The sequence below is a fragment of the Vidua macroura genome, chromosome 2 (genome assembly GCF_024509145.1).
Source record: "Vidua macroura isolate BioBank_ID:100142 chromosome 2, ASM2450914v1, whole genome shotgun sequence".
NCBI classification, from domain to species: domain Eukaryota; kingdom Metazoa; phylum Chordata; class Aves; order Passeriformes; family Viduidae; genus Vidua; species Vidua macroura.
The window spans coordinates 28,389,618-28,414,478 of NC_071572.1; the positions used below are offsets into that span (position 1 = coordinate 28,389,618).

The 24,861-nt window shown below is 39.8% G+C and overlaps 1 protein-coding gene across 4 annotated transcripts in view; it reads left to right on the top strand.

Moving 5' to 3' along the window:
- The window catches only part of FHL2 (four and a half LIM domains 2), a 142,047-nt gene that overhangs the window by 109,034 nt on the left and 8,152 nt on the right, over positions 1 to 24,861 (top strand). Inside the window, exons 1-2 of one of the 4 annotated variants that reach the window (XM_053969778.1) lie at positions 7,934 to 8,073; positions 18,312 to 18,491. In XM_053969778.1, the coding sequence (XP_053825753.1) occupies positions 18,336 to 18,491 (156 nt within the window). In that variant the 5' untranslated portion in view covers positions 7,934 to 8,073; positions 18,312 to 18,335. Of the gene's footprint in view, positions 1 to 7,933; positions 8,074 to 18,311; positions 18,492 to 24,861 lie in introns of those variants that run through there. The other 3 variants (XM_053969777.1, XM_053969775.1, XM_053969776.1) reach the window with 3 other exon arrangements.

Sequence of the window (24,861 nt, forward strand, 5' to 3'; positions counted from 1 at the left end):
GGGATGATATTTACATGTATTGCATAAAATCAATTGAAAGATAGACAGGTTTTACAGTTAAGAGATTAACAGGAGATTATTAGTGGAAATTCTTCTAAGACTGAGAAACCAGATGAGAGAAAAAGATCTTAGGCAACAGGATGAGTGAGCACTAGAACAACATCTCAAACTGAATGTAGATGAGCATAAAACAGTGAATATTGCGGGGAAATGTAACTTTACCTACAAAGTAATGGTTCTGAGATGTTTAGCTGGGTGTGAAATTTAGAGGTTATACAGGCTAAAAAAAAAAAAAAAAAAACAAAACAGCAGACAAAATGCAAACTGAATGTTAAAGTTTTGGCTACATCACCTGAAAAACTAAATTGTGATATTGAAAAAGTTTGAGGAGGAATGATAAAACACAAGAAGTAGCTTTCATACCAACTGAACAGGTAGACTGGGACTCCCTAGCCTAGAAGAGATGGCTGAGGGGAGATATGATGAAGATTGACAAAGACATGAACAGCCTGTAGCATATGAATAAAAAAGTTTCTCATTATATCTCCAAAGGTAAGACCTAGGAGGCCTCAGATGAAACTAGTAGGTAATATGTCCAAAATTAACACAAGAAAGATGGTTCTTCAGCAACACAGAGTAGAGCTACCTACTTGTCAACTTTGATCTTAGCCTACTGGAAATTGTGAATTTCCTTTCAGGCAATCAGGAGGGAACTGCAAGTTCATGAAAGTGATATTCAGTATGAATACTGCCTCCAGGTTAAGAAATCCCCAAGCCAGAAGTTGCTGGAGGCTGGCAGAGTATTATGAAGAGATATCATTACATTCTCTTCTCACTTTCTTCTCAAGACATTTCTCAAGAGCAGCATAACAAATTGGAGGAACCCTACTTTCAGTGATTCTCATATTGCTGTGGTGTGATCTGAATAACTACAAATGACAAGTTCTGCCTGACACTATTCATCCTTTACAGGCATGAATGTTAGACTGAAAACTACAGTCTAAACATTCCTTCCTTCCTTCCTTCCTTCCTTCCTTCCTTCCTTCCTTCCTTCCTTCCTTCCTTCCTTCCTTCCTTCCTTCCTTCCTTCCTTCCTTCCTTCCTTCCTTCCTTCCTTCCTTCCTTCCTTCCTTCCTTCCTTCCTTCCTTCCTTCCTTCCTTCCTTCCTTCCTTCCTTCCTTCCTTCCTTCCTTCCTTCCTTCCTTCCTTCCTTCCTTCCTTCCTTCCTTCCTTCCTTCCTTCCTTCCTTCCTTCCTTCCTTCCTTCCTTCCTTCCTTCCTTCCTTCCTTCCTTCCTTCCTTCCTTCCTTCCTTCCTTCCTTCCTTCCTTCCTTCCTTCCTTCCTTCCTTCCTTCCTTCCTTCCTTCCTTCCTTCCTTCCTTCCTTCCTTCCTTCCTTCCTTCCTTCCTTCCTTCCTTCCTTCCTTCCTTCCTTCCTTCCTTCCTTCCTTCCTTCCTTCCTTCCTTCCTTCCTTCCTTCCTTCCTTCCTTCCTTCCTTCCTTCCTTCCTTCCTTCCTTCCTTCCTTCCTTCCTTCCTTCCTTCCTTCCTTCCTTCCTTCCTTCCTTCCTTCCTTCCTTCCTTCCTTCCTTCCTTCCTTCCTTCCTTCCTTCCTTCCTTCCTTCCTTCCTTCCTTCCTTCCTTCCTTCCTTCCTTCCTTCCTTCCTTCCTTCCTTCCTTCCTTCCTTCCTTCCTTCCTTCCTTCCTTCCTTCCTTCCTTCCTTCCTTCCTTCCTTCCTTCCTTCCTTCCTTCCTTCCTTCCTTCCTTCCTTCCTTCCTTCCTTCCTTCCTTCCCTCCTTCCCTCCTTCCCTCCTTCCTTCCCTCCTTCCTTCCCTCCTTCCTTCCCTCCTTCCTTCCCTCCTTCCTTCCCTCCCTCCTTCCCTCCTAACTTCCACAACTTCCTTCCTCCCTCCCTTCCCTCCCTTCCTTCCCTCCCTTCCTTCCCTTCCTCTTTAGATGTTATGCAGTCCTAATGTTACTCCTTAAGGGCAAATTAGACAGAGATCTGCCAGGAATGACTTGGACATTGTCACTTCTGCCTTGGAAATTAGTTAGGTAAGTTCTTAAGGTGTCTGCCAACTGCTCAGTTTTTCAAACCTGTCTTTGCTCAGAAGTTCCTGAGGCCTCTGGCTGTCTGATAAAGTGAAATGGTAGTCTCAAATGTTGCTGTTGGTTATTTCCAGAGGTTTATAACAGCTATCAGGAGCGCAGGCAGAAAAAGTGCTAAGGGCAGCAGAAGCAAATTACACACACAGAAGTATGGGTTTGGAGAAGCAGCCAAGAGCAGTGGGGCAATGGGAGGGAGAAAGACTATGGAAAGGGGGTTTTGCCTAAAAACGTTTAAGTGTGCTGGTGAGAACACCACATGTAACGGAGTTATTTTTTACAGAATAACAAGTCTCTGGTGCTCTCAGAAACACAGTCATTAGTTTCTTGGAACAATCACAGTGTGGTTGTTTCATGCATCTAGAATAAGGAAAGCTAAATTATGATTATATGAAAATTAATAAATCCTAAATTAAGGGGTAGTATTTGCCAGCTCAGAAGACCAGCAATTACTGCAACCTCTGTAATAATTTAACATCCCAGATTCCATCTGCAGGGATAGGAAACCCAAAAGGTTCTTCCCATCTGTCATAATCAGGCCCCACATGGCAGTCAAGTTGAATCCAGAGGAAAGGAAAGAAGCAAGAGCTACTCTGCACAGGACCCTGCACTATTATCATTTAGAGTCATATGAAGACCCCTCACCTGTTGTTGAGGTTATCTCTCTATCCCAAAGCACTTCTGAAGACATGCTACCAATATCTCTCCCCTTGGTTACAGATGAACAGACTATGGAGCTGAGGGGTTTAGTGAACACGTAGAAGCCAAGTAAGTGTGAAAAAGACAAAGACCAAAATGTTTCAGTCTAGTTTCCTTAAAAGTAAAGGCACCATCCATTCTTAGTGAGGGGAAAGAATGAGTAAGAATGCTAGGGAAAGTAGGGGAGGCGACTGTATTCCATAAGAATTGTTATCTTCCACTCTCTTTGTTGCAAATCTTCATTATTTCTTCAGTTCACAGCCTGGTGAGGGCTGTTCAGGGTGCATGGTACAGGCAGGGTGCATGGTACAGGCAGCTACTGCTTGGGGAGTTTGATGGGCTGCCTTTATCCTGCAATGGCCTGTAGGGCTTTTTTTTTAATCCATGAGGTCCCGGCATAGATTTTCTGACAATGCTGCTTGTCCGGTGAAGGACCTGTCGGTCCTTTAACATGGTGCCTCAGCTTTCCAAGCTTTTGGAAACTCATCTGTCAACAAGAGGAATTTTCCTTAGCAGATACGATTCCTTTAAGCCCTGGGTTGGTCCTTGAAGCTTCCTCTGGTGTTCTGTCTGCTTCTTCAAGCACCACTACACTTCTCCTCTGTGATCAAATTGTGTTCCTCTGCACATCAGTGATAAAAGCTGTTTGTCTACTCAGCTGGGAGAGAGGAAAGCAGCAAAAAAAAAGGGGACACAGCTGTCTTTCTGCTTGGGTCATCCATTGCAAGCCCTCTCCTACATCTCAATTGTCCACAGAGAGAAGGGTATGGGAGCAATTACATAGACAGTGACAGACCACATTTTGACAGGTGTCTCACTGCCACATTCACTTTGGGACATCTCTTTGAGGAGATAGATTTCTCTGACTGAAACTGGGGCTAACTTGATCAAAAGTCCTGACTAACTTAAAAAAAAATTAAATCTTTTTCCAGACTGACCATAATGGTCTAAAATTCTTTTGTCTCTATCCCAGACCATGCTATCACAGAGACACACCTGTATTTGAGTCTCAGTCATCTATCTTATCACATAGCATCACATTATCCTTCTAAAGATAACCTTTCCTGTGAAAAACAGAAGTTCTTGATGCTACTGAACCATGGCACCTTTCTCTAAATTACTGAAGAAAACTGTTTAACACTGTGTGTGAAAACTATAACATATTAAGAAAATAAACATGGAAGTGGTTTTTTTGTTTGTTTGTTTTTACACATTAGATTGGAGTTTCTAAGCCACTAAAGTTTCCACCTTAATTTAGGCTAAACATCAATAATAGAAGTCTTGTATCATCCCAAAGCAGACAGAGTTTTTCTATCTGCCTTGGATGGGGTGGTTTCAATGGATTGTCCAAAGATGTTTGTAGTTCCCTCATCAGAATCTGTGAAACTCTGATACTTCTTACTTGATGCATCTTTCTACTTGAGGTTCAAGTCTCCTAGGGGAAGAAAGGAAGATCAGAATATTGCAAACAGCCTTGTGACTTGGAAACTGGATTGGTAAAGAAAATACATGCTGAAAATATCTTTTTATCCTTTGCAAATTCCTTATAATCTTGGGATACCTATCTGTGAGCATTTCATGAGAATGAAGTTTCAGGAAGATTTAATATTGTCTAGCTGTTATTTTAGGTTTAATGAACTAAAATGCAACCCCTGCACTAGTCTACACTCCTTCCTAAGTCATAGTGCCAAAAATAGCAGTTCTCCTAAATGCACCCTCTCATATTCAATTGAAGCTTGTGTTACACAGATTCAAGCATCAAAAAGGGGATTAGTTGAATTCTGATAAAGCAACTTAACAGTTTCCAGGATAAATTGGTGGAGTAAGGAATCAACCAGTAGCTTAGCCATTTTCAAACCTAAAAGAGTATATTTTCCCCTCCCCTGCTCTCAGAGATATTATATTTCTCATGTCTCAAACTGGGGGAAATAAAGCTATTCTACTTCCAGCTGTCTCTTTCCACTACTTTTCTTTGTTCATTCTTTTCAGCCAGAAAAGGAGATAAGTGCTGAAATTATAGTTATTCTAGCATCAGCCCAGTAGCTGAAGTGAGACTTATGAAGGCTTTGTAAAATCATTGAGAAATCCTGCTATGAAAATGGTACTATTTCCACCTTTTTTACCCATATGGAGGTACAGCATTCTACACATAGAATTAACCTGTTAGACACAGAGACCACTGAAGAACAAGCAATATATGCTATACACATGAGGAAAATATAAACCATAGGATAAGTTTCTAAATCGCTGTACGGTACTTGCATTTCCACTCTTGGTTTAGGCCCCCTCTTGGAAGCACTCCCCCTGTTTTCATTGCCTTGACTCCTCTGAAGCCTTGAAGATGCCTGATCTCTGCTGGGTTCTTCAGAGAACCAATGAAGTAAAAATAAAATGTAAAATATATCTATTGAAAAAGAAGAAGTGGGTACATAATAAATTTGTTAGTGAAAGGCTTCTGCCCTTTCCTCCCCATCTCTCTGAAAGTTAATGAAATTTGTGACTCTTTCACCTACCCACACCTGTTGGGTTTGATTCTGGTGGGAAAGAGACTGGGGAGGGCTGCCAATCACTGATGAATATTTACTTGCCAGAAAAAAATGTGGAGTGAGTGGTCCTGAAGTGGGGGCAAGAGGTCTGACATTCCCTGTACCTTCCCTAGTAGTGCTTGATGGAGTGCATACATCTCATCATGGGATGAAGGAATGTACTGCCTGGTAACTTTCCTCATCCCTTTCACAGCCCTACACAGTCTAGATGTGGCTGCTAAGTGTCAAGTCCCACAGTGAACCCACAAATCAATGGGTTTTAAATCACCAGAGGCTCTTCTGCCTTCAAGAAGTCAGAGGTGTTATATTAAAATATGCAAAAATTACCTTATCTTCCTTAAGTCAACCCAGACCTGCAACAGATAAACTAAATAATTTCAGTTGGAGCCAGTATATATTTAAACTTATAATTGTGAAAAACACTTGTCTTTTATGACCACAGGGATCATCAAAAAATCTGTCAGACTTGCTGCAGTAGCTGTCAATGGAAAGATGGGGAAATAAAAATATCATGGAAATTGAAAAAAATCAACACATTCAGAATATTTAGTTTGTTTCGGAAAGTTTGGAATCAAATAGCCCAATTCTAATTACCTTGAGGGCCTTTTTCCTTTTTTGTGTACACTACTAAATCCGAGCAATAGAACAGTAACTAAGATGGAAATAAATTATTGTTGCCACTGTGTAATAGTTTAACCTAAAAGAGAGAAACTATTACTCATATTATATTTATGCTCTAGCTAGTCCTTTGTAAGTTTCCTAGCAACTTACAAATGAGTTTGGCTGTCCTGAGCTTTATATTTACACTCAGTGAAGTTAATGAACAGAGAGATGAAATGTCCTGTCCAAGGGCATCCAGGAAGTCACTGATGGGACTGGAAACCCAACCAGTAGCTCTCCAAAGATATAGGTGCAGCTTCAAGGTAGCTCATGGGTTCAATAAAAATTTTTCACTCTCCAGTTTAATTCATTTTACAGTGCCACTGCAAATTCAAGGGAACAGTCAGAGACTCCCCATGTGGCTGGGGAGTGCAGCAACTTTGATTTAAATAAGATTTAATTGCCATGGCATTCTTAATCCTGTATGCCCACTGTCAGCCCTCCAGGGCATGATGCCTGTTTTGAAAACTCAACAGCAAAGGCTGGATCAACTGACAAACAGATCATTGCTGGTCATCAAAATAACTCATATCTGTAAAGGAGAGTTGGCTTCTGGTAGAAGAACTAGGAATGGCCCTTCCTCACCATTTAAAAACCATTACTTTTCTAGATTTGGAATAACACTGAGACCAACTAACAATTTCACCCTCTTTCCAAATCTGACTACATCTGGGTGCATAAGAGGACAGCAAGTACAGGGCAGGGTTCTGGCATAAGTTTGTCTTGCAGAAGAAACTGTTATCTAACCCATGTGCACATCTACACCACCACTAAGGCATGTGCCAGAACCCAGTACCCAAAACTGGACTATCTGGCACCTTCTGGATGCAAAACAACAGCAAGACTCTCTTGGGATCAGGGCCTTTACATATTTATCCTTCTGGTTTCCCTTAAGGTTGAAAGCATTCATATTAAAGCACCTCCCTTTGGCAAGCATCAGTCATTACTGAAGAATTACCCTGAAATGCCTCCCCAGCCCACCCCTCAAGCTGCAGAGAGCAGCTCTCCCATGTGCTTCTGATCCAAATTCTTCCCTCTGGGAGGTTTCCCAGGACCCTCATTGTTTTGATTAGCAGAATGTGTCTCTGCTAGAACGGCTGATAAATGAAATTGGATTTTGTAGCAGAAAAAGTAGTTCCTGATTATAGTAGGATTAATAGTTCCCCCTCTTCTTACCATATGCACACTGACAAGGCTCTCGACTGGGTACTGAGCATGTGCTGAGACAATCTGTTCCTTCGGCTTTCTCTTACAAAAAGATTGTTGGTTTTGGTTTCATTGATTTCCCCTGCTTTTTGTTCATTTTCCTCCTGATTATGGGGAAGCTTGGCAAGAGAGAAGGGTGGAGAGAAAGTAAATGGGGTCTGAATGCTCATAAAGAAATGCCTGCACACTTGGTCTTTGTAAAAATGTGCACCTCTCCACAAAGGAGAAGAGAGACAGGTTGTTTCACTCTTCTTTGGCAAGACACTCAGCAGGCAAAATCACCAAAGCAGATAAAGCCTCATACCGATTTTAACCAAGGACTTTATTCTGTCAGCCAGGTGAAAAGCCTTACAAATGTTTGGGTTTGAGTTGCTGTAAAACCTCTCCTTTTGCAAAGAGCGAGCTCTCGGATTTAGCAAAGCCGTGTTATTAATAAGCATCAGGGGTTTAGAGAAACAAAGGCTGGAGGAGGGGAGAGGGAGCCTTATTTTAGGAAGGGGGCCAAGAAAGACAAGATGTTTAGGAGGGCCAAGTATTGACACCCTTGGAATAGAGAAAGTGTCCAATGCCAGCTGCAGAGCGCCTCAAAGAATGAGAGTCTCCGATGCTTTTGTCTCCTTATATGGTAAAATGATAGCGAGGGGTTTCACTAGGCTGGGGAAGGCAGCAGCCTCTTTCCACACACGCTGACTGCAGAGCTGCAATCGGCGGAGCCGCTCTTTGCAGGCAGTGGAAAGCCCCAGCTGGCTGCACAGCTCTCTGCTGCCAGCAGGCCAGTGTGCTCTTTGCACATTTGTTAATGGATGTGACCCCCTGTCCCCGGTCCAGGAGGTGGCATTAACTGCCCGCTACTGCTCTGTAAGTAAATATCCCTTTTTTCCTCTTCCCCCCCACTACCCACAGAACATATCTTTGGAGGTGTCGCTTTAAACAAAGGGTGCAGAGACGAGGAGAGGGTTGTTTAATATCCCTGTGGGTTGTTGGGGAAGGATGCGAGGAGAGAGATTGCCGGTCCCCCTTTCTCCTGAGTGCACGGGCCGGGGTGTGAAGAGGACAAAAAGAAAAATTTCTTATAGCAATTACTGCTGCATGTCCGTCAGTAAAGTGACACATCAGCGAGCTGATGAGGCACCGGGTCTTTTCATGTGTAACTATTTTTAATGACTGTATTGTGCTGCGTGTGTAATCCAACGGGGAGGTGATAAAGAGTAGAAGATGGGGTCTTAGATTCCTTACACCTCCGTGCACTCCTGCTGCCGAGCTCAACAAAGGAGCATTTTTGTACTATAGCAAGAGCAGATGCACATGAAACAAAGGTAGCCTCTCCTCTTTGCAGGCAAACGGCGTGGATAGATTGTGTATGGGAAAAACGGGGAGCCATCAGCATTGTATTTCTTCTTTTTATGTGGAGAATAAATTAGAGTACAAATCCCAATTATTAACTCTGCATTCCTTCTTTTTGTGCTTCTCTTTGTGTGCATGTGTGTGAAGCCACAATAACCCAGTCCTTACTGTATGCTAACCTGGATTTCTCTGTGTATGTAATAAAGGAAATACTAACTTTTGTCTGCATTGATGGCTGTTCCAAACTTTTTACTCCCCACAAGGGATATGGCTTTTATTTAGTTGACCAAATACCTGCATACTCCAGCTTTGCTGAGTACACAAGACAGCAAATGTTATACAAATATAGATACCAGCAAGTCAGTCAGCCCGTGATTGCCACTCCCCTGACTCCAATCTAGAGGTATATTAACTAAGATTGCTAATTGACATTGAGATTTTCAGGGTCAGTAGCTGTAACATTTGTTGATGGTTATGTGTATTTATATGTTGTCTTGAACAGGAATTGTTCTAAATGGGACCAACGTAAGGCTATGTCATTAGATACACAAATTCATCCAAATGTGAAAGAATGCTACAATTAAGGTTATCTATGGGTTTCCCAGTTCATAAATTTATGGGACTCCCATCTTTCTGGCCAAAATCTTCTGTGCCTTTAATCAGCCAGATGTAAACTTTGAACATGATTGCTTTGGGCATTTGGATATGGAAGGAAAAAAAAAAAACAAAAAAAACCAAAACAAAACAAACAAAAAAAAAATCCCAAAAAACCCAAAACAAAACTTGTGTTTATTTTACAGAAATGTTGGTCTGTTTTGTGCACCATAACTGGGAAAGGATGGATTCTAAAGGCTGCTTTTTCAATAAAACCTGACCAATTCTTGGTGACATATAGAGAATTTTTTTTAAAAAAGGATATGAGTTGCTGTATTAAAAACTCAGTTCCTGACACACCATAGACAGCATTACTATCAAAATCTGACCAGAGCACCAATAAAACTGTCTTTTACCCTAACTATAGGGTAAAATGATCTCTGGTTTGTGAACCAACATGTAGTTGAGGTGAGTGGGGCAGCTGAAAAGACATAAAATGATGCTGTTGAGAAATCAAATTTCTAAAAGTAACCTGGGGTTCCCACCTGACATCTCCATCTAACTAGCACACCTGAGGCTAGTGGGTGGACCAGGTCTTGCCGTCTTTTGAAAAAGCCCAAGACGGCAAAAGTGCTGGGATAAAATATAGTTATTTTTGGTTCTCACCATTCTGCCAAATGTGCTCCCATGGAAATCAGCAGTGCTACATATGCAAGCACCAAATAGTCACTTCAAGGTGGTTTGGATTTACAGGAAAATACTACTAGTTTTTGTGAAATCACTGTTCTCTCCCAGCAGTGGCTATATTATGTCAGATATTGTTTGTCCATGTGAAGTTCCTACCACATAGAGCATGTAATGGTGATTCCCAACTGAAGAACTCTGGTACAAATAATGATCTGTTTCCCACTCCTTAGAGAAGGCTAAGGTTAGCGCTTTCCTTGAAATCGCATCTTTCCTGTCCATACGGGCATCGACTCTCCCAGATGGCACACCTTGCATTAGAAAAGAGATCAGACAACTCCTTTGATCACACACAACACAGTCTGCCAGGATGCCAACAGGCTTTGAATGTCAGAAGCCAAAAAAAGAAAACAACCTCAAAACACTGGTGACAAAGTACAACTCCTGTAATTGTAAGGGTTAATGACAGTTTCTGCTGCACTGCACTGCAAATTCAAACTTTCATTCCAAAAGAAAGGGATGAGGAGGGCTGCAAAGACCTATATTCACAAGAGACCCCTGGCTCTGTTCTCCAGGACATTGAGTTCTGAACCTCAGAGTCAAGCAATGTGTTACTTGCTGATGTCCTCACATCCCTGCCTTGCCTCATCTCATAGGGGCCAAGATACTTAGAGTTAAGGGAAGGTCAGATAAATGCTAACACCATCAGCATTCCTGATGTTAACACTGACAAGCATTCCTGTTGTTGCTGGCCAGCATGCTCACTGTCTTTCAGGGTCCCCACAGACCAGGAACATTCAGGTCTAAGTCTCATCCATGTTTCTCTGATGGGTAAATCTGTCCTGAGCATCTCTGGACAAACTCCGAATGGTGTAGTGTTGTAGGCAATCATCTTCCCTCACTTGGATACTGCTTCAGAGACTGAGGGAATCTCATCATTTGCATTTTTAGACTGATTAATTCTAATGGTGTAGTTTTAATATTTAATTTACATATGCACAGTTATTTATGATGCAGATTCACCACAAGTGAGAGTGTGAAATGGCAGGGTAATGACAGGTTTCATGAAAATAAATCTTGGATACATTGATAGCCACTGAAGCATTAACATTCCAACAATATTAATTAGCTATATATAGACAGAACTTGATTATAAACCAGTAGAGCCTTCTCCTAAGGGTGAAAATCAAAATACTCATGCCAGGTGATAAAGTTAATTTTGTTCCTTTTCACATAGCCTTCTATATTATACTGGATTATATCAACTAGGATGCTGAATGGTTACTGTACATATAATAATATGCCATAAGAAGAATACAGGTGAGCGTAACACTGACATAAGCATATTCACCATTCCCTTTAACAGAAAATTCCTGAATTTGAAGTTTCAAATATATCAACCACTGCAGAGAAAGGTCTAAGGTATCACTCTGATGATGTGAGTTAGTGCTAGACCCTCGGCAAACATAAGGGCTCAAAACCCACCACTGTTTCTTCACTTCATCTTGCATAGTAAAAGCAGCAAATTGCACAAAGCCATGAAATACCTGCAATCATTTACATAGATGTATTTTGTCATTGCTCTGAAACACCCTTGAGATTCGGAGCAAAAGTGTCTTCAGAGACCAGGATCTTGCCTTTGATCAATTCCACCTTTCCATACTATGTCATGCAGCTCTCCATGTGGAATCAACATCTTCCTTCTGCAGTTGGAAATAATCTTGCCCACAAAAAGATTGCCTATGTCCATGTCATCAGGCTCTCTCTGTCTTTGTACTTTCTTCTGTACGTCTCATGCACCACAGGTACTTTGGCTCAACCTTGGTAGATGTTCTCTTTGCTCTCTGTGTCCAGTCTTCAGCCACAAATCCCCCCAAAACTGGGCCTAACTGGTTTCACGCAGGTGCAATTGATCTGGTTTGCTAAGATGTGCCCAGCTCAATGGGTGCCCCAAGGTTTATGTAACCTCCTTTGTCACGTTTTGGAAGGCCACGGGCATGGTAGCTGGGCAGGGAAGTTTGGATACCTCACAGTCCTGAGGCATTCACTGCCACAGCAGTTTTTTACAGCAGCTATAAGATGTGCATTAACTGATCCCCCAAACCAGGCGTGCCAATTATCTTAGGCACAAGGGGGATTTGTGGTCTTACCTCAGTAAACAGAACCAGAGCCGTGCAGCTAGAGGACTGAAAAAATAACAAATCATCCTTCTTTCACAGAATCATCCCAACTTTTCTTCTATCCTTTCTTCAAAGAGGGAAACACAGGCTATTTGGGACATTATTCTGGTTTTTTGCCCTGGGTAGTAGTATATTGGATTTCAAAAATACAGAAAAATTTGGAAACACGACTGCATGGTAGCAAATGGCATTTCTGGGTATTTTTATCCTAAAGTCTAATTTCTCTGAGATTAGCAGTGTTCCTGTCAATAAGAGAAAGCAATCCTTTTCTGGAAAAACAAACCTTTGTTGGAGTTTAGTGTCTGTAGACATTTAGCTTATACACTACTTTTGCAGGATAGTGCCAGAAATAATAAAAAGGTTTATTAATCTTATGCTATTTTTCTCCTCTATCGTTTTCTGTTATCTGCTTAAATGCTCTTATTAGAAATATAAATTTTTATGCTTAAGCAAGATCAAATACTTGACCTTTCCTCTGAACAAGCATTTGCTTATTTTGCAAGAGAAAGAAGGAGGACAGCAATTTCAAAAGGCTTTAAAATAGAAAATAAATGCAAGCCTTTCCACTTGAACTGTGCTCCTCCTCCTTGCTGTGGCAGATTTAAGTCATGCTCCACGTTATTTCAACACTCTTCTTTTGTAACTGAAATGTGTGCAGGGTTATGGGTAAGACCATAGACTCTCCAGTCATTTCAGTATCAGTCTGAGATAACCATAGAGCAAACTGTGTGGGGTACAATTTCAAAGTGTCGCTGCTCAGTTCTTCTGTGTCATTTGTGGATATTACCACTTGTTCTTGCTCTACCACTATGGAGTGACTCTAGACTGGAGCAGTTCTTTATTGACTGCCAATCACAATAAACCACAAGAAACTACAAGTGGAGTGTTCCTTTTCCACTGCTGTAACTGCAATTACTTTAGCCAGATGCATGAAAAACCTTGTCATACAATAAACATTTTCTATTTTTTTTTTTATTATTATTATTTCTTTTCTGCTAAGGAATACAATCTTACCCAGCACACTATCCACTTTCCAGTTCATGACAGGCTGACTGTGTAATCCAGACAGGAACCAGGTATGCTTTGGTTATCTGCATATGTTAATGAAGTCTGTCTGGTCAGAAAATTGCACTTTTAAAGAGATTTAAAAAAACTCTAAAAAAAGTGATCAGAATGTTATACCATACATAAAAGAAGTCAGGCATTTCCAAGGAAGGTGAGTCCTTGGAAAAATCCAAATATAATTTTGAAGAATATTGTAAGGTAACTTCATTAAAAATGAAACATTTTTTCTTTAAATACCTTTTAAAACTTAGCATCTAAAGGCATGACTGGGATATTTTACTTGGGGTAAATTTTTTATTATCTTTTGTTATTACTATTATTTTCAATATTAAACCAATTTTCCTGGCTTTTGATGAAGAGGAAATGGTCATTCCTTATTTTTCTAAAGTGATTTAAAAAGAAATAAAATTAGGTTTCCCTCTTTTCCCCATGCATGGCCTTATGGTCTGGTTTGGAAAGATGCTTAGGTCTTCCAAGAGTGCTTTCCTGTTATTGCAACAAGATGATAGATAATGAATGTGGTAAAAGCAGCTAAATTACAGGAAAAAAAAATCACCTCTTGCCAGAAAGACCAGCATAGTTTGAACTGTTAGTTCATGGTTGTAAATAAATCTTTTCATTTTAGCCTTTGGAGCATTAACATAAATTGTTTCCAAATGCTCTAGACCTGCATGGCTCATGTCACTGGAGTTGTCAGACACAAATCTTCCTTCCTCAGGGGAAGAGAAATAAACAGATAGAAAATTCTCCATGTGTACTGTTCTTCTGGAAAAATAGTCAGGTGGGAGAAATGCCTGTACATCTTGAAGGAAGACTTTTTGTTTCCTATGCAGGTGGCTAACACAACATACTGATCCAGGGGCACACGGAGAGAAAGCCTCAGCACTACTCACCTACTTGAGTCAATAGCAAATCCCCCTTTGGCATCTACAGGGGCTTAATCCTGTGTCTCCAGATGCTGTTACAACAGGAGATCAGAGCTTCACTGAATAAACTAAACAACTCCTACATGGTTTAGATAGTTTCCCTTGGCCTCTTTCTCTCTCTTGTATATGTGCATCTGCGCCTCTCAGTGCTCAACACCCCCTGCGAAAAGTTGAAATAGGAGATGGACACAACAGCATTTATTAGGCTTGCAGACATAGCTGAAGAAGCAGGCAAGGTCTGCTTTTTCAGTAGTCAATAGTGTCATGGGATGGGGGAACACTGAGTAATTTCTTAATGACATGATGAGCCCTAATATTTATGCAGTAATATGACAACTTCAGGAGTTGCTGCCAGTAAAATGAGACTGAGCCAACAGGGAAAGAAGAGGAAAGAAGCATAGATTTTGAGTCAGTCTACTAACTTTTTGTTAATTTTCCTGCCAATTCGTACTTCCTGTGAGACACAGTGTGGGTAGTACTAACATTTGGCATAAGCTGTAGCTTCTCTTTTGGGCAGGCAACAGAAAGCTCTTTTCCTTTCGGAGAAGTACTTGTTATGTCTGATGCTGTAGGAGGGAGACTGAATGGCAGAAAAAATCAATTCCTCCATGATTATGTTGAGAGCAATCTGAAAAAGCATAAGTATAGAATGACTACAGTGATAAAATGTAAAGATTAACCTTTAACCACAAAGAGCTGTAATAATGATGAGTCTCTGTCCCACAACACTTTATGGTCAACAAGTATCAAACACAAGAGAAAGAAATAGATCAATGGCAAGGAGGTTGAATTGCAATTTGTGTTTATTCACAGCTGTGCAAGTCTCCTGGTTTGGTTTTTTTTCCCATAAAGTCCAAAACAGTGCATAAAGCCTGCACTAAGAACATGAGGGGATTTTATATAACAGGAATTAATGGACAGGCAATGTAAAGGATCATGTGTACAAAGTGACAAGCAAAAATACTGCTCAGTACGATTTTACATTTCTTGATTGTAAGACAACAGTGAAATGATTTGTTTCAAATTTCTTCTAGTATTTAGTAGATAGGATCCATTATTACCTCACATTTAATTCTCTCTGGAGCAGAAAAAACCCTGTACAATATGCTCAAAACACCACATAGTAGATCATGAGATTCAGTCCAAGGCCTGGATGTAAACAACCTGGAATTTTGGGATGCTTCAACCTTAATTCCAGCTTACTGAATGAAATCACATGAACCTGAAATCCTAACTTTAAGAAATATTGGATCCAAAATTGGTCCCAGATCCAATAAAAGATTCACATAACTAAAGCCAAAATGCAGATCTTGTCTTTCAGTTTCCCAAATCTCTACAGTTGTTCCTCAAATCTCATCCAGAGCTGTCCCTCTGTCTTCATAGAGCAGAGTTCATCCCTAAATCTGTTTAAGATACAGAAATGAGGACTGCCTGTCCCTGCTCACAGTGAGGGGGACAATCCTCTGGGACAATCTTAGAGCACATTTTACAAAACTAGATCTCTTTCAGGATTGGAGGGCTGTGCCCAGGTATTTTCTGAAATAATGGCAGGAACTATTAAATAATTCCTGAATTATTTTGAATTGTTGAATTATTACATTATTATATAAATTATTAAATACATCTGTTACATGATGCTTACCTCTGCTCCAGTGAAATGCACCCAGAAGACAATACAGCACTCAAGAGGGGAAGTTCTGTGACCAAGAGACAGGAATGTCCACCTCTAAGGGAACAGTCCTTCTTCCAGTCACAAAGCACTTCTATATTTTACATTTAGCAGCTTTGGACAAAATGGTATAAACCTATAAAGGAATCACACTCTATAGTTTTTGCTTTTACACATCTGCAGAAACTACAGAGAATTTTTTCACTCTCCAGTATCACACACCTACTTTTAAATCAGGGCTAGAAAGAAGTAATTCCGAAGAAGGGTGACAAGTGCAAGTTCAGAAGTGGTTTCTGCTCACATTTTAACTTAGCAACAATGCACATTAAATAGGCAACAAAATCCTATCATTTGGAAAAAAATATCTAATATAGTCAGTAAAAAGTACAGATTTCTGTCCTAAGTACAGACTATATGAACAAAAGCTATCACTCCTCTCAGACTTAGTCATACATCTACTCATATAACTCAGTGTACATTGGTCTGACTCCGTTCATTTTGCTGAGAGTAGTCCAGAAAGAAATTAAGTCCTGACTAGTTCTTTCCTGGGAAATATAGGTTAGGGGTGTGAACAGGCTCAAAACTGAGAGGAAAATCCACGACTATCTTTTAAATATTCTGGTAAAGACTGCAGGTCTACTTCAAGAGAAGACTAAGTTACTGGAAGCAATTGTTAAGGAAACGTCCCTTTGTATTGTCCCTGTTCTCCTGCCTTATACTTCCATTGTTAGCTGCTGCTGTTGGAAATGGGCTACAGGGGAACTTTGGGTGGTCATTGTGCTTCTCTCTCCAGCATGTCTTCTTACTTTCTGTCTTCTTATCAGTCCTATGATCCTCTCAATTCCTTAAGGACAAAGAGCACCCTACATGCTCCCAGTTCCCCTCTGTGATAAGAAAGTTAATTAGTTCCTAAACCATTTTGAAGGCCAAAGCAGTTGCACTGCTAGTCCTGGGTTGTCAGAAGTACAGATGACCAGCTGCCAGGATTTGTGCTTCCTCCAAGCACATTTTGGGGTTTGCTAGTTTGTGTCTCTTCTTTAGTAGTTACTTGGAATTCATAAGACTTTCCAGCAGTTGAGACATCACTTACCTACTTCACACATGTAAAAGCACTCACTCCTCAGTCTGTGCTAGTCACTACAAAATTCAGCAGTGGATTTACCATTTAGAACAAAAAAAAAAAAAAAGTTTTCTAGTCATCAAAATAAAGTTTGTCTATTCAGACAGCCCTAAAACCTTAATCACATCCCAGCTAGACAGAATGAAAGGTAAAAATAAAAACTGAAATCCTGGAGGAGAAGTCAGGATTTCAGAATGCCCTATGGGTGGCTCCCACTGCCAGAGGGAGAGGACAAACTCCAGAAATTAGCAACATGTGCCAAGAACACTAAGCAAGTAACATTTTGTTTAAAACTGAGAGCTGAAGTTGGCAAAAGGACTGCAGCTGCTGTAAATGTCACTTATGCATGAAAGACAGAGGTAGCCACTTAAGCTATTAGTATTCAAAACATTTAAGGATTTATAGATCAGATGTGGCTTAAAGAGGAGATGCAGCCTGGCAGTGAAGATCATGCAGTCCAGGTAGCATGTACTTCTGCTTGGGAAATTCCCTTTCCTAAGCAGGCAGCTATGCCCTGCCCCAGCTGTAACCTCCAAACAGATTTCAGGTGCAACACATGCTGCAAGGCTCAGGTTAAGAAAGAAGATGATGACTCTAATGAAACCCAAAATAAATTGTCACCAGCAATAATAAATATTCATCAAAGGCATTTGAGTCATCTTTGCTTGTGTGTGCATCCAGAAAATGATAGAGACGTAACAAAACTTGAGGAGCAAACACCAATTGTCCCTAATTCAGACAAGCTGAAACATCATATACAGTTTCTTCTACTTACTTTTTCCCTTCCATAATCATTTTTTGACATTTGTCTGAGCCAGGATACCTGGGAGCCAACTCCCATTTGTGTCCCAATACACTGCAGCTATTGGATAACTTCTTCAGCTGCATCAGAGGAGAATCAGATATATCCTACACCTTCCACCCCCAAAGTCCCATGCACGAGCAGAGATGGAGGGCTGGTGTCTGCCTGTGGGAGAATGATTTCCAGACACTGGCCTACTGAGAATGTAGAGAAGGAAGGTGCAGAAGTACATAACTGTGGTGCCTGATAGTCTGTGCATGACTGAAGTCTACTAGCAATGTAAACCTTTCTCTTGCCTTATCCAGGAGATGTTGCTTCTGAAGATTAGCTGCCTCATCCTCTTAATGGACTTGACTCCCTCCATCCCCTAGAGAAACACCTTCTTGTTGCAGATCTATAGGTCAAATTCCATTTACAAATCCCACAAGAATTCTTCAGACTCAGAGTTCACTCCTCCCTCTCATCACGCTGATGCACCTAGTGCTAGAGCACTAGATCTGGCCAAAGATGGATCAACAGATGGCTAATTTAGATAGGCTGCACTGCGACATTTATAGCCCAGTTTCTTCCTATTGTGTTCATTTATTTGACTGAAAGCTGGATTAATACTGAGGTACATAAATGTGATAAACAAGAATTGATAAACCTTTCCTGAGGGATTGGGTCTAGTGTAGCTCAGTCTGACACGTGCCTGTTCCTGTCTTTGTGGCAGGGTAGCTGGACTCCAGGCACCAACATGACTGAACGCTTTGATTGCCACTACTGCAAAGAGTCTCTGTTTGGTAAGAAGTACATCCTGAAGGAGGACAGCCCCTACTGTGTGAAATGTTATGAAAATCTTTATTTCAACACCTGTGAGGAATGCAAAAAACCTATTGGTGCTGACTGCAAGGTATGTTGGATTTGTGTCTTGTTACAGAAATCTTGACAGAGCAGCTTGGATACACAGCTCTGAGATCTGAAGGATCCAGCCTAACAGCTACACAAAAGGGTTTCTTTTGATGGGAGAGCATGTTTTCTGGACCTCTGTATCTGTTTTGTATTGTTTCACTTGGCAAACCCTTCTTTACCCAGCATGGTAATAGAAATGCACTCCTGTAAAGCACAGAATGATCCGATACTCTGATGTAAGAAATTCTCTTTAATTCATTGGGTGAGCCTTTCCTCAGGGCCAGCTGGGATCTAAAAGGGTGACAGGAGCCTACTTTTGGGTCAGAGGGAGCTAAGCCACTGTTGGCTTTGCAGTGACCACACTTCTGTGGTCATCAAGAGACACACACTCAAGCAAAGGTGCTAACTTGGAGGTCACAAATATCCAGCTAATGCTGACTCAAGCAATAAATCAGATAGAAAAATTAGCCATTTAAATACAGAATGATGATAGTAGAGGCTAATAAAAAATGGGATGGACAGAGCAGAGGCCTTGCTTGCTTGAGTTATGCACTGCTACAACACATGGAAATACCTGCCTGGTACAGATTAGTTGTGACCACCTGTATTTCTTTTAAATTAATTAAAACAGCTGGAGTTCATGCCAGTTTCAACCTGCCTGAATGAGGACAGAGGAGCCATCCAGTGAATGTCTGTTATACAGTTACCAACAGACTTCATCTGATGTGCATCTTCCTTGCATAAAATTGGCCTGTTTGAAGTTGGGCAAGATTTTCACTGACAGAATGAGATTGCAGTAGAACTGCAATATGTATTGTATGGTCATAGGATTCTTTACTGACCCAAGGAGATCTGATTTTTGATTTCCCACTGCTGATCCATACCTCTACAAAGATAAACTAATTCCCATTAGTGATACTACCACCCAATCACTAGTTCAGAGATATAAAAATATATGCTTACTCAGATTGGAAAAAATAAATGTCTCATACCTTCCAAATTGATCTACAACACCCTATTGGCAAATCAGTAGGAAAGTCCCTTTCAGAAGCCTTAAAAAGGTAAAAATTTTTCGCCACCAAGACAGGGAACTGGCAATAATCTGTAAGAAGGTATAAAATTGCCAGCTTTCCTACAGCTCATAAATATTCAGGTTAGAGATGAGATACAGCTGGCCTGGCCTGACCTGAAAAAGCAAAATATTCCTGCCCTGTTCCAGAATGTGCTTTTGTTTTAAGGTCTCTTTCTAATCCCCTGAGAAGATATTTCCATGTGTTGATAGTCAAGAATTTTAAAACTTGGATCAGCTTCAACAAATCTTGGTCAAAGTATTCAGGAATTAATCAGGCTGAACTTTTCAACCCAGATTTATATATTTAGGGAGTGTGGGTGTTATCCGATATACCGCTTTTCTTTACTTTTAAGTGGAGCACACTCTAATAACAGATAGAAAAAAAAAAAGCCTCAACTGTCTGCAATCTAAGAATATTTTATCTATGTAAAAACCAGAACTATATGTGGAAAACATAACTAAGCAATATTAAATAAAGATTTCTTAAAGAGCTATAAAATATGCCAGAAACAAACATGTCCTTTTTTTGTTTCTGTGACTGCTGTTTGTGCCTGTCCATACTGTATACTGCAGCTTTTGAAGCTGTTGAGCAATTTTAGCAATTTCTGATAGATGGATAAAAGTTGAAACTTAAATTCCTGCAATTTTTTTCTGAAAAAAAACCATATGCTTGGGCAGAAAAAGAGATCCTATGAATGTTCTCACTGAGAAGAAAACTAGAGTAGTTTTTAATGACAGTAATAGACATTAGAGAACACATTTGAGAGAGCCCTTACAAGTGCCTCGGCCACAAGAAAAGTTTCAGATGAAGTGTGTGCACTGTGACTGAGCATAATTCAGCCATGAAACAGTCACAAAAAAACCAGGCTTATCCTCATTAAACTGTACGAATATGTAGGTATATAAATACATAAGAAATACGCATACACACATGTATATAAATGCATTTTTACATAAATCTTTTTACACATAGCATCTACTTTTTCACCTGAAAGAAGATAAATTGTACTATGTTTGGGAATGAAAGCAGTGTGTTTACTGCATGTACAAAATGGACTCAAATTTGTTTGTATGCCCAACATAACCTAAAACTCTAAAATTTGAAATTAAAAACATAATGGAGTGACAGTGTCATGAGAAAAGGTCACATCCAGGCCTCTGCATCTGGCAGCAGTGTCCACACTTCCATCCACATTACAAAGTGGAAAGTCCCACAAAGTTCTCACATCAGATTTTCCTTCACAAGTCCCTTCTTGGCCACCATTATTTCTCTACACTAAGAAAAGCTGCACTGAGAACCAGATGCTCTTAATTTCCTTCTTTCCCACTCTCCCAATTACAATTAAACCCCTTATAACTGACATGATTACACCAAAGTGAAATCACAGGTGCTGAGGACACTTGTAATACTCAATTTCTGAGAGCACTGGACTCTGAGAGGATGAAATTGATACTGGATTTTCACATTGTATATTAGCTATAGCACAAGACAACAATGCTGTAGGGAGACTTACCTTGAATTCAAGTCAGGGGAGAATTTTCTTCACTAGTTTAAGGTAGTTTATAGGTAACTGCAAACTTAACTAAGTAATAACTAATTTGTTCTTTATTTTAAAAGAACAAGTCTTTGCCACCAGAAAATCCCAGAATGACAACATAAGTCTGAATGACACTTTGAGCATAGGCCATTTCATTAACTGTAAACACTTCCAGCTGATGCTTACAAAACTTTCACAGACAAATGAAAAGCTTCATATCCTGAGTGGTTGGAGGCACCAGCAGGCCATATGAAAACACAATGCCATTTCTCTCACACCTATTATACATTATCCATATGCTAACAAGTTTGGGAGAAATTTACTTTTCTAGAAAAAAAGTCGTTTTATTGGCTATGTCCCTGGTGAGTGCTCACCACACCTACAGTTTCAGGCTTATTTCTGGAAATCCGTACATCTTGCACCCATTTGCTTAACTGCTGAAGGGTTACTTTTTGTTGACTTTGGCTTTTTTAATACTTTCCTTGCAGATCCTACAGTATAGAAACCATTGCAAACACAGGAAATACCTACAGTAATCCTGTGTTTAATGCAGTCCACAAGCTGGCCTTGGCAAGCAGAAGGGGGTGAAAACTCTCTCTGTGAAATGTGCAAATTAAATTATGAGTGGATTGTGAGATACAGCTACTGTGTCAGCACGCAGGCCAAAAATGGCTCAAAAGGGTCATTCTCATGCATCAACTAAACAAAAAAATAAAACTTCCAGTAATGATGATCAGGAAAGGGAAAAACAAATTATTTTTCTCAATTTGAATATTTAAACCCTATCCCAACATGCAACACTTTTTCAGCTCATTATTGAATCTCAGGCTACTTGTTGTAAAAGAGGTGGGTACCTTAATATTTTTTCATACATGTAAGGGGCTGAGTACAGCACAATATTGCTTGTTTTTACCTTTTCTCAACATACTTTTACAGGTATGTGCCAGTCTAACATACTTAAGTGTTTTGCTACAGGGTATATATAGCTAAAATCTGCACAGCATTTAGTTGAGGTAGCCCATTTTCTCCATTCAACCTTCTGAAAAGACCATTGTGTCAAAAAAGCCATGAACAACATATACAGTTACTGTTCTGGAAATAAGCTCTCTAATCTCCTTCTTCCTACTGGGTCCCTGTTGAAACCCAGAGAAGCTGAAACCCTGCTGTTCAAGAGAAATGGCACTGCGTAATGGCTTCAGTTTGCTTAGACTTAAAAAGCCTGAGGAGAAGACAATATAAATGTAGGGTATGAGGAGATTAACCCAGTTAACTGGTAACCCTAGTCTAAGGGGGTCTTCTGGGGTTTTTTTTAAAAACCACACTTGTCTAAGTCACATGCAGTCCCACCCTAGAGCCCAAATAAACCATGCTGGAGCAAAACTATGCAGAGCTGTGGAGAAGCTGTAAAACTTAATCTTGCCAATGTTAACAGTTATCTTGTCAAAGTTTTCTTTGTGGGTGTCATAATGAAAGTAAGTGAAAATACAACAGGAATTAGTTGTACATCACTTGTACCTCCTGCTGGAACAGATTTATTTGGGTTGCAATCAGCTAACATAAACTAAAATTCACACGCCTAGACTAAATCTGATGTTCTTTCAGCTTAACAGAGGAGCAGCCTGACATTCAAAAAGCTTTAAGTCAGTTTTTGCATATGCCTTTCCAGTGTAGAATTTGCTCCAGATCAATACATCCACAACTTATGGACAAGCCAAAGGCCCCAGTAATATATAAAACATGCTGAAATAGACCAGACCTTCTTTTCAGTGACTTAAGATGCATAAATGGTTTCATCAGTACCTTGGACTTCCTTGCTTTCAAATGTGACAGAGTCAGAGGGAGAAAGCAATACCCATTTCATCAGTCTAATATTCTACTGTCAAAGCCAGACATCTTAGACCCCCTCTATATTCAATGACAATAGTTGTTATAGTAATCCAGAGTAGCTAAAGATTATTCAATCCACATTTTATCTTGGGTACTTTTTGTTGTAGTTTTGCTTCATGACTTCATCATGATGAAATAACTGCTACTGTCACCTACCCAGCTACTGCCCATAAAATCTTGCCATCATAACTGACTCAGGGATCAAATCCTTCATCATTGACACCTACTCTTTGTCTTCATTACTCCTCTCCTACAAGGCATGCAACTTCTTCAGGGTATCATTTCATTGATAAAATAAGCATACATCACCACACGATGTTAAAAAAATAGCTTGCTGAAAATTGCAAAAACAGGAAATGGCAGGTAGTGAGGAAAAATAATTGAAATACATGTTACAAGAGAAAGAAGATCAGATCTGTTGTTCTATCTTCTAAAAGTCAAATTTCAGATATTTTGGAAAGCACTGTATATTGTATTTTTCTGTTGAAAATACAATATGAGACCAGATTTAGGCTATTTGACTTCTCCCAAAGAGAAGAAAAAAAAATGTAAATAACTTCCAAAGAAGATTGGTTTACATTTGCTATTAGAAAAGATTAAAATATTAGTCAGAAATTTGTGTTGTTTCAAAAGAATTTATCTGAAATGAGTAGATGAGCTGAATAAACAACTGTCTGAAAGCTGTGAAGTAGAAGTCTTAGATATTCTACCACAAGGTGCAGTCTCAGAGATGAAACACATTGGGTATCAATTGTTACTCACAATGATTCAAAAAAATTAGGTGAGTAGCACAGATGTCCAAACAGAAATGTTTAATTGCATAGTCAAATTTTGACAGACATTACTAAAGTTTAACAAGCTACAGCATATCAGCTGAGCTAGATTAAACAATTTCAGTGTTTCCAGCTAGCTGTTTATGAGAACAAGGCTCCCAAAGACACAATGTTATTTTAGGTTAACCTAAATCTGTGGTATCTTGCTCTAGCATAAGATTGCACATTTGGAGTTACCTGTGACTGTACTGGCTGACGTACAGTTTATGCCAGATTAGGTATGAACCTTTTATGATGTTTCACACAACTGCAAAATTGGAATTCACTGTTCTACCACTTGCGTTTTTCCTTCAGTTAACTTGATTCATTTAGTGCCTGCAATAAATACACAGTAGATCTTGAGCTAGAACCTGAGAACTTATTTCAGCTGAATTTTTATACTCACTATTCATGACAATTCCAGCCTTTCACACTCCCAACCCAGACCAGAGCCTCTACGTTTTGGGGCTTGTAATCATCCAAGCTCTATTTTGTTTGGAGTCCAAAGGCACTATTAAAGTGTTACATGAACAGGCCACCTTAATTTAAATTTTAAAAAGCACAATCCACTGTTTTAGGTCACAATTTTGAGAAGGACTATTTCTTTTAAATAATAAAAGGAACCACTGTGAAGAGTATTTTAAATACCAACATGCCCACACTAAACCCTTGACCAGTACTCTAGATCACTGGATGCAGGTACAATGTGGACTTGTATCTTTCAGTACAATCCACATCTGAAATATAGGTAAACCAAAACACAAGGGTCAGTAAAAATTTGTTGTAGTGAAAGAAAACCCAAAAGAGATCAGGCTCCTTCCACTCCTGGTGTAAATCTGTCAAAAATACCAGAATGCAATTGGAAAAAATATTTCTGTTCTGGAGTAAATATCTATGAAATGAACTAGAAATCAGCAATAGATAAGGCAAATAGGGGAAGTCTATCATAGCTATCACGTTAACAAGTTTTAATCCAACTCAAAAGTGGGGCTTTATTCTCAAAGGAAATACCTAAGTGAAATTAGCTGCTCTTCTGTCACATACAAAAAGGTTCACCTTGAA